We start from the raw sequence: 10580 nt of genomic DNA, 5'->3' as shown, positions 1-10580 counted from the left end.
TGCTCCTTCAAATGAAATGGCATAATGCATTTTGCTAAGGTTAGGGGATGATCGTGACTATAGTTAAAAGAAACTGATGTTGACTGTTGGTAAGAGCGACTGTCGGAGCGAACAGTGGCCTCCTGTGTTGGTGCAAATGTTGTGTGTGAAGAAACTATTACATTTGTGCCAAGACCAAAAACGGAGGAACTAGAAGATGACAAATTATTGAATTTTAATTTTTCAATGAATTTTTAATGTAACTTACCAACTGATTTGTGGAAAGAGAAATAAATAATATAATAAAGTGATGTCTTATGACTGACTCGTCTGATAGCGCTTTACAACATCTGGTCAGTTTTGGGGCTCCATACTAAAGAGGCTGTTCTTCCCCTTCACACCTCAGCAACACTGCAAATCATTGACAGAAGGATTTATTCATTCATGTATTCAAAAATACTAGGAGGATCTCATATTTAAAATAGTCATCCATACAAAACAGTGTGCCAAGAGCAAATAATATAAAAACAGTTGTTTTTAATTGAGAGTCGGCTGCAGCTCTGTCTCAGGTCGTCGCGGTATCATCACTGGATTGTTGATTGTCTGGAAGGAAGAGAAGATCACAGTCTTACAGGCGTATGCATGTTTTATTAAAAAGAAAATTAGCAGTATTCTGAGTGCTTGCAGACATCACGGCTACTCTGGCCAGTTTTATTTTTACAATCCAATTTTTATTCAGTTTGACATTTAATTTGTTACCCCAGCAGACCTTTCACAATGCTGAGCACATGGCATGCTTGCCAACACAAACACTTTGAAACTATCCATCAGAACAAGTCATTTTCTTAAAATAAATGTACAATTCTCATGTTTTTCCTTATTTTGTTAAATTACTTGTTTCTGAAAATGCACAGACACGGACACACATCCTCCTCATTCCACTTTCTCCACCTCACCTCTGCCTTCATCCTCCTCGACACTCTCCTGACTGCTCAGCGGTGCGTCTGCTGCCTGGGGTGTGTTTGTTTCGCTTCTCTGTCCCTCCCAGAGGACAGTGGAGGCGTTCTGGCTGGAGCGCAGCCGCAGGCGGGGCTGTGTTTTGTGGTCACCAGGACTGAAGGATTGGGAGACTCCAGAGCCTCCTCTGGCCAACCCAAGCCCCCAGCCGTGACGGGATCCCAGCTTTCGACGGCCCCCGGAGCCGGAGCGCATGGCTGGAGTCCCTGGCGATGAGATGTCCGGCTCTGTCTGGGATGGGGCTTTTCTCGCGGGAGAGGGAGAGACTGGAGCGCTGCGGGGGTCTGAAAGAAAATGAGTTGAAGTTTATTTTTACTTAAATCACTTGTTCATACAAAGGCCATGATAGCATGTTATAGATTATGACATTTTGACATCAATAAATCATAATGCATTCTGAGATATTATGATCAGTGTACACCCACAACATGATGGTTTGCTATGCTAAATCTTTCACGGCGTGCCACCAGGTGGGACATATCTGCTGATTTCTTTACAGCACAAACCAGGAAAGGACATAACTTTTCTTCCAGTGGAAATGCAGCTTCAGGGACTCTGACAATGGCAGGTGCAGAGATAAATTAAGACAATAACTGTGGCTAAGGTGGTAGAGCAGGTCTGTCATTAATCACAAGGTTAGAGGTTCGATTCCTAGCCTCTCCTGTCCACATGTCTAAGTGTCCTTGAGCAACACATTGCACATTGCTCTTGAGTTTTTCAAGTGTATTATTTGCGCTTTGAGCAGCACAAGCTGAGTTTCACTATATATAAGAGAAGGCAGACATCTCTACAGCCAACACTCGGCAACTCACACCAAAACAATCTAGACTGATAAATAATAATAATAATAAATATTTTTGATTTTGGTTGAACTGTCTCTTTAATCCCCTGAAAACTGCTCCTGATGGCTGGGAAATTCTGCCAACCATCAGACTGTGAGTGTGTGAATGTGTGAATGAGAAGCATTGTGAAGCACTTTGTTCAGCTCAAGTATGAAGCACTGTAACTCAAGTGCTTCATACTTTGATATAAACCCTTTTTCAACAGTTGTAAGCAGTACATAAACATCCAAATGTACATGTTTTGTAAAGTACATTAATGTAGTTAATTAAGCACATGTGTTGAGTATTTATCCATACATTTGTAAACTGCAGTTCCTCCTGGGATGCATCAGTGTTTTGTGATATAAAGGCTATATTTTAAATGTAGTAACCTCAGCCTTACTGTCATCTTGTTCTTTTAAAATGTAGCATTTCAGTAGCTGAAAAATTATAATGGTGAAAATGCTACTTTCATACTTGGTCTACAGCATGGTCAGCAAAAAGGTTATTAGTGCTGTTAAAATTGTAATTGTAAGCATATTAATATAGCCACAAGCGGCAATTCCGGGACTGAAGCCAGTATGGACCTCTAAAAGTTGAAAGCTGGGTTGGATCGAGACCTTTAACAGTTTACGACACCTGCATTGACAAAAAACAACAACAGGTTTTATCATGATCACACAGATGCTCATTCATTTACGTCCAAATCTGTGCTGGGCCACGGTCATCTTTGGCGACACTGTCACCTTCTGTTGGTAAATTGCAGAAAGCTTTGGGGACATGCTTCAATGGCTTAGCTAAAAATATCCACAGAGTTTGGGGATGTTTGGACAAAGTGTTTATTGAGTTATGGCCAAATTTTTGCAAAAGCTTATCAACCTATTTGAAACTGGTGACATCGCCAATTGAGCAATTTCAAAATCATTTTGCACACATGGTTCATCTTTATTATTTCAAATATCCTGCAAGTTTTGGAATGATTATTGATTAAAATTTGTGATCTGATTTGTGTTATGCCACACCCATTTTCACCTTTGTAGCACCAGCAAGTGGTTAATTTGGATAAAACTCTCAGGGTATGTTTAAGGTACTTATGTGGACATATCCTACAACGCTTGTGATGACTGGCCCTGTAGTTATGGAGGTAGGTCTATTTATGTGCTGAGCCAGGCCTCTTTTAAAGATCATTCATCAGTATCCTCATAACACAAAGAGATATCAACAAGCTTTTGATAACTTTCAATAAGCTTGACCGAATGATGATCCACAGAAAGGTTGGTACAAATCGGACCCACGGTTTAGGAGGAGGTGTCAAATATATTATATTCAAAAAATTCAAAGTGTTGGAAAATCTTACCATGGGGCCTTGTAGATTTTTCGTAAAGCACACTGAGCTGCACTTGTGAGTCAAATTTCCAGTCGACTGGACTTATGGTTTGAGGGGCGTGGCCTTTCAAGATTTGAATTTTATGCCTTAGTAATAGCGCCCCCATTTGGCCAACTGCTGTCATATTTCTCCAGCAGCATTTGCTCGTAATTTTCAATCACTGGTGAAAATTTCATGTATCTACAGTACAATGTCCTTTTTTTCAAGGAATATGCGAAAACATTTCTTAAGAAAAAGAGAAGCCAAAGCAAAAACTATAGGATTCCAGTCCTTCAGGCTTCAATCCCTTAAAATACATAAATAATGTAATAAAATACATTTTTCTAGAACATCTAAAAACACAGCTAACTACAGAGCTTAACATGGACAGAAGTCTGACCTTTATATTCAAAAAGCCAATCCTAACCTATTTAACAGTAGATTATATTAAATTGAAATAATTTAAATTATTCATAAATTCTGACTTAGTCTAATGAGATGAAGAATTGCTGTGGCAGAACCTGCCGTGTCTCGATCTGTCCAGAGAGTTGTAACACCAGCTGCGGCCCGAAGACAGAGCTGAGACCTGTGGTTAAGGTCAAGTTAACCTGCCATAATGCAGGTTAGTTTCAGGGTTAAATGCCAGTGTTGTGGGAAATGCCACATAGAAGATAGGGAGTAGTGGAGTGTGTGAGAAATGTCTTGGCCGGCTGAAACAATGTATTTTCACAAGATATCTAATTTATTAATAGCAATTTAATTGAGATTGTAATTATTTTTACAGTTATATACAGTGTTTGCTACACGCAACATTTTTAAAATACAACTAAAATGCATTTGGAGAGATTTTGTGTTTCTTCCACTTGAGCCCCTTTACCCATGGAAAACCCCCACTAAGACCAGCTAACATCTGGCTTTATATTTAATAGGTGAAGTTACAATCGGCATTCACGCCTGGGACAAATGTCTCAGCAATAGTCATGGGTATTTACTAGCTCCAGCTCCGACTGGCTCCGATTGGCAGTGATGGAAATACGACACCTGGATGGACATGCTAATTCTAGCCCACTTGCTCGCATGATGCAATGACATGCCACAAAGTAATATCTGTCTCTGTCCAAGCAGCCCTCGAACATTGTGCAAACTTCAGTCGGCACCGAGGCTGAGACAGAAACTGAATAAGTAAGAGAAATAAAAAAGGAGTAACCACCGTAACATTTTCACTGGCCTCCATGCTGCTTTTTACTTTTTTCACTTTCTGCTGTTACCAACCGGTTTTCCGGCTCATCTGTGACGTACTGACACGCAAGAAAAAAAAGAAAGAGAGTGAAAAGCATCCTGGACAATTGTAAATCAGCTCATCGCCTATTTTTAGCATTTTTTTCCCCCAGTGTTTAAAAAACTCACATACACAAGCTAATTTTGATGGAAAACAGGGTATCGGAGTGCAGCTGAGATATCGAGTCTCTCTGTGGGAAACAGGCGCAATAACAACCAGCAGCCCTCTTGTTGAGGAGCAGACAGAGCCAGGCCTCCCAGTGTTGGCCCTGCCACACAGCTTAAGAAAGCAGGGGTTTATGGAGGATAATAGAAAACACAATGCGAGGAAAAGTAAAATTAAATGGGGACAATAACAGTATGTCAAAAGGAGAGAAAAAAAAATCATAAATGCAGGATTCGGCTTAAATCTTGGCTTTGAAAATGTCTGCAGAGAGTTTTTTTTTCTCTCTCTCCGCCAGTAAAATGCATTCCACAGTCAAGGTGCATAAAAAGAGGATGAAGCCTCGCGAATCTTTTCCTTTCAACATGTGGTTAGCAGAGAAAGCCGGCCTCAGTAAGTCTTGGCACTCTACAGGGAGAGATCTAAGGAGAAGAGAGTGGTATCAATGCCGACCACACTTGGTAGTCATGAGATGATTTGTATGCATGCCTGTAGCCTTGCTTGATGGGGTGAGCATGTGAGCATATCTTTGTGAAAACCAGTCTGCTGGTGTTTGTGTGTGTGAAAGAGAAAGAGAGGTAGTGTGCTGCGCCATGGGTATGTGTGGTCTCACCAGGGTGAGGTGTGTGTGTGTCTGATGTAAATTCAGTGCTGTCGGCCAGGTTTTCCACGCTGCCCGCGGCGGTGAAGAGGGCACGTCCCTCTTTTCCCACTCCCCGGGGTTTGATTAGCTTCTTCATCCTGTCTGCAATCCAGTTAGATTTCCTACGAGGACACAGAGGACAGGGACCATTTACAAAGAGGGATGAGCTAGGAGAGTGTGTGTGTGTGTGTGTGTGTGTGTGTGTGTGTGTGTGTGTTTGTGTGCGCTCACACACAATGCCCTGATTTTCCAGAAAACAGTAGGAGGATGCCAAGTCTAACAAGGGCTGCATGTTTTCAAAATTAGAAAAAAGGGCTCGAGAAGGTGCCAACTGTCATTTATTATGCCAAAGAAAACACTTTGTAACATGACGTCAAGAAAATCTATTTGGAAATGCTATAATTAAAATGTCATTTCCATATTAATTTGCAGCACAGGGGACAAAATGCACTTGGGCAATTTGTACACAACAATACTAATTATTAGATTTTCAGTTAAGGTACAAAATGCTTGCCAGCTGTCCAATGAAAGACAGGTAGAGTTCCTGTTGAACGGACAGAGTGCTGCAGGGATGATGTTTATTTGTAGGCCAGCATGGAAGTTAGCATCACCCTGGTTCCCTCGACAAAAAGCCCATTTGCTTTTTAATTTGGATTTTAGATTGCTGCAGAAAATAAGCTCTGTGGCAAACAGATGTTTATGATACTAACGTGTTTTCTTCAGGTAGATAATGAACACCACTCTTGTGATTTTTGATGTGTAAATGCAACCACCAGAAGTGAAAAGCTAACATTAGGCTATAAACAAACTACATGATGGTTGCATGACTTCAGTGTCACCATCACTTAGCTAACTACAACTGGAAAATACTATAAATATTTAAGCTGGAAAGTCTGAGTTAGAAGAGTTTGGCTCGACACTCTGCAGTCGTGTTTAGCCACTTGTTCACATCAGACTTTTTAAAGACACGTCAAAGCTTCAAAATTCACAAGCTGGGTATTTACTGACATACTTTATGCCACAGAACAAAAGATGAAAACCTCTTAAAGCTTCTGTTTGCCACAGACCATATTTAAGCCATCTAACCAAAATCCACTGACTTCCAGACAAGGGAACTAGGAGTGCTAAGATGCAAACTCATTTCCAGGATCTCATTCCTGCAGCACTCTATTGGGCATTCTGCTAAAGTGACCATTCATGATCTCATGAACTGAGATAGCTGCACCTCAGTTCACTAATAATGATGCATTTCTGGAAACATGTCTTCATGAGGGCACCACAAGAGTATGGTCTTCCTTTTATAGTGTGGTACCACACTAGGAGGAACAGAAAGAGACCTTTGATCATGATACAGACACAAGAAACCAGAACACAGAGAATAAACCATCATCCCCAGTTGTGTGGGGGGCGGTCATAACTTCTGTAACCATAAAGAACAATAATATTATTTCATCAAAAGGATTATACCTGACACGCTCAGGCCTCCGTACTCAACATGTGGAACATTTGATACTCAGTTTCTGTACCCCTACATTCACCTTTGAGGGTACCCCATCTATAAAGGTGTGTGTCCCATCTTGCCTCTCCCCTGTTGCTGCTGTACTCCATGGGAGAGGTGAGCAACATTGCTCTTTGGGTAATATCCGTGATTTAATGCTGTTAAGCTGTTTATAAGTTCATTTCATGCTAACATATTCCTGTGTCACTTAATTTGTGCAGGGGCTGGAGTTTGTATGGTTGTGTATGATGGAGATTTTGTTTCTGCCACTTGTTGTCAGGAGTAAATAGAGATCGCCTCCGAAGATACCCACAGGCTGGGCCTCTTTATATCTACACACTAGAGTCCACCGGTTACATGTAAGTGATTTCCAAATGTCTTTACAGAAACCACAATATTTAGCTCTCCGATGCTCTCTATGGTGCATGTAAGAACAGATTAAAAAAGAGAGGCTGCAGATGTTACACTGTAGCAAACTCAAAGATTTAAAGCAGCAGTGATGTAACTTTCAGAAATGAATGCCTTTGTTCTAGGAAATAGCCTGGCCCCAAATAGCTGACTGTATACAGTAACGTAATGTGTGATTTTTCTTTTTTCTATGTAGTTTGTGTTGGCGATTCACATCTCAGATCTTTTGCTGATGGAGCTGTGAACATGTCAGAGGGTAAGCTGAACTTTGGTGTTACAGTTACACATGGAGGAGATGCAACAGCGTTGTGTTTGGACATCTTCCATCTTGCATCTTGAACAGAATCACCTCAAGTCACACTACTGAGGTTCATAATGTCTGGGGCTTATCCCTAGAAACTGAACTGGGCTTTGACTTCATTAAGGTCATAAATGTTCATGTGAGCTTTTACACCCTAATGATGCATATACTTTAGAGCATTTCTAGGGTACGCAGCTATGTCATGGCAGGTGTATTGCTCAGGACCCAAAAAAGCACAGTGTTAAGTGTGAAGTTGTTTGGATGAGCAATTTTCGAGAAAGATGAAAGCAACAATACCGGAGGCCGAGCAAGCAACATGTTTCATACAGGCACGTTACTAGTCTGTACAGCAACACAATTCAATACAAAAGCCCTGCATATCGTGTTGGTGAAGTTTAGTTTTTTGTTGGCACCCTATAAGATGTGTTTTGGAGTTAAAATTTATTTCTATTATTTTATCCATACCTTATGGGGTGGAAAAATATTAGAAACAATTTCCAATAAAATGCAATTAAATTAAAAAGCAGAGAGTTGATGCGACCCCCCTCTGACACAAAAACCATCAAGTCATCATCCACCTTGCATTTACTTCCTGAACTAATTATTTATACACACTTTATGTTTTAATGCCTTTAATGATATATTTCTACACCTTGTCTTCATGTATGACTTGTTCTGTGTAAACACAGTCGCCTGCCTTTGCATGTGTAGCGATGCATAATGTAATTAACTAATTAATGGGTGTATAGGTATAACTGTATACAGTACTTGGCTTTGCTGGCTGGAGGTTGCATGCTGGGCTCGAGGACTCTATACTGATCCATAATCTTCTCCACCAGTTTCTGCTTCTCCCGACGGAGCTCGCTCAGCTTCTCCCTGAAGGAAAACACAAGAACAAAGCAGCTGAGTAGGAAGGTCTGTTTGATTCATTTCATGCATTTATTATCAGTGCGGGTAGATGGGATTAGATGGGAATGTGTAACGTGGCTGATAGTGTATGAACCAGCCCGTTCCTGTAAACTCACTACTGAGAAACGGAGCCTGCTGTGCTGTTTGAACTGGGTTTCTTTTTAAACCAGCACATCAGAGAAGAGACTGTGTGTGTGGATGTTAATGTTCATGTGCTGCTGGTGAGCGGAGGGGTTCAGGGTTCGAGCTGCGGTGTGTGGACAAACATAAAGCAGGACATTGATGAGAAATAGCCTGCGTGCTGCATGAAAGAGAGCTCGGAATAAAAATACTGAACACAAAGTAGCTGACGGTGTGAGCTGACCTCCAGTTACTGATACACAGCTGTGAGGGGGAAAGATCTGGAAGGTTATTAGACATGAGCAATGGTCAGTATTGAGGTCTGCGTACATTTTTAGCCATGCAGCTCCAGGGATGGAAATGTCTGCTGGTTGGTCAGTCCAGTGCTTTGGTTCAGGCTGAAACATCTCAATAACTACTGGATAACTATTCAAATGCTGTGAAAAACAATACTGCCGTTAACGGTAACAAAGAAGATTCTGCTTTGAGGTTGACACTGATTAATGATTTTCTTTTGCTGTAAAACAGACGGAATGACAGTGGTTGTAGGAATGTAATCATGGAAGGCAGTAGGAAGTTCTGTTATATACAGGATTATCTTACTTTGAAACAAAAACTCATCTTCATATAGTATACACGATAACACACAACCAATACTTTGATACTGCATTACCTTATTTATCTATTAAACACAGAAAATCACTTGTACTTGGGTATCCAGCAGATGACTCGCCATAAAGGTGATTTGCAGATCGAATTTTGCCTTGATTCTATTTCTGGGTTAGATTCTGGGTGAATCAAAGAACATGCCGGTTGGATCCTGAGTGCTGGAGGATAAATATGAAAAATTAAATGAAAATAATAATTTAATCTTACGTTTTAATGTTGCAAGCAGCTGACTGCTGCCTTTGTGTGTCAGCGCTGTCTCCTGTGCCAGCTGTAATGTGAGAGCCGCTTCAATCAGGTGCGTTACTAACAGACACATTAACTGTGGAGATGTGCTGCTCTTAATTATGAAAATGACTGAAAAATATTAATTTAAATCGTATTTCCTGAATTGCCTTCCTTTTTAAAATATAATATCTTAGTTTCACATGTTTGAAATGTCCCAAAATGATCATTTAAAATGCGCTGCCTAACCAAATTATGTGAATAGCACGTGGTTATAAAGAGATTTGTGGTTTTGGGTCAGGCCACGGATCTTGTGTCAACGAGTCAGGTTGGGTTGTGAAGCTGATTGGTCATATGTGCGGGTGGTGGGGTGGGTGCAGTTCTTGAAAATCAGCAGTTCAATCTCAGGCTGATATTTGTGGTTTTTAGAGAAGTATCTCACCAACTACTAGATGGATCAGCATTGAATATTAGGACTAAATATCTGCAAAATTAATGACATTTCCATCAGCCTCTGCTTTACTTTGTGTTTAATGCCAGTTACCCAAGGTTAGCATGCTAACACACGACAACAGTGTTTCTCAACTGGGGGTACAGGGACCCATGGATACGCTGGAATACTGCAGGGGGTACATGAAATTTTTCTAAAAGGTAATTTTGCAAAAAATAACACATCATAATACATCTCAAACTAATTATACTATAATAAGTTCAATGAAAAAAATGTAAATGTTAGTTTAATAAACCACATTTTATATTCAGTATTCCTATGTTTAATGCAGTGGTTAACTGCCTTAAACTGTCAACAACCACGACAAACACAATCACGTCTACATTTGTTTGCTGAGTGTTTCTACCAAAAATGTTTTGCACCCGTCAGGGAAAAATAAAAATAATCCAAGGGGGGGCCATTACTGAAAAAAAGTTTCAGAACCACTGAGCTAAAGATGGTGAACATGCTAAACATGATACCTGCTTAGAATTAGCATGTCAGCATTTAGCTCAAAGCACCACTGTCTCAACTCAACTCAACTCAACTCAACTCAACTCAACTCAACTCAACTCAACTCAACTCAAATGTATTTATAAAGTACATTTAAAAACAACTCACGTTGGCCAAAGTGCTGTACAAAAGGAATAAGATGCTAACAACACCTACATGAGAGGCGACATAACTGTCAGGTAC

The 10580-nt window shown here is 40.5% G+C and overlaps 1 protein-coding gene across 1 annotated transcript in view; it reads right to left on the bottom strand.

Annotated features, from left to right (window-relative positions):
* Positions 1 to 228: 228 nt before the first annotated feature.
* ccdc88b (coiled-coil domain containing 88B) overlaps positions 229 to 10580 on the bottom strand; it is a 77175-nt gene continuing 66823 nt past the window's right edge. Inside the window, exons 25-28 of the mRNA XM_050042742.1 lie at positions 8243 to 8350; positions 5238 to 5389; positions 936 to 1280; positions 229 to 582 (exon numbers count right to left, since the gene is read on the bottom strand). Coding sequence (XP_049898699.1) covers positions 545 to 582; positions 936 to 1280; positions 5238 to 5389; positions 8243 to 8350 — 643 coding nt within the window. The 3' untranslated portion in view covers positions 229 to 544. The remainder of the gene's footprint in view (positions 583 to 935; positions 1281 to 5237; positions 5390 to 8242; positions 8351 to 10580) is intronic.

The sequence above is a fragment of the Epinephelus moara genome, chromosome 4 (genome assembly GCF_006386435.1).
Source record: "Epinephelus moara isolate mb chromosome 4, YSFRI_EMoa_1.0, whole genome shotgun sequence".
In the NCBI taxonomy this organism is placed as follows: Eukaryota; Metazoa; Chordata; class Actinopteri; order Perciformes; family Serranidae; genus Epinephelus; species Epinephelus moara.
Note: the sequence above shows the minus strand (reverse complement) of the source record. Positions and strands in the feature narration are given on the sequence as shown.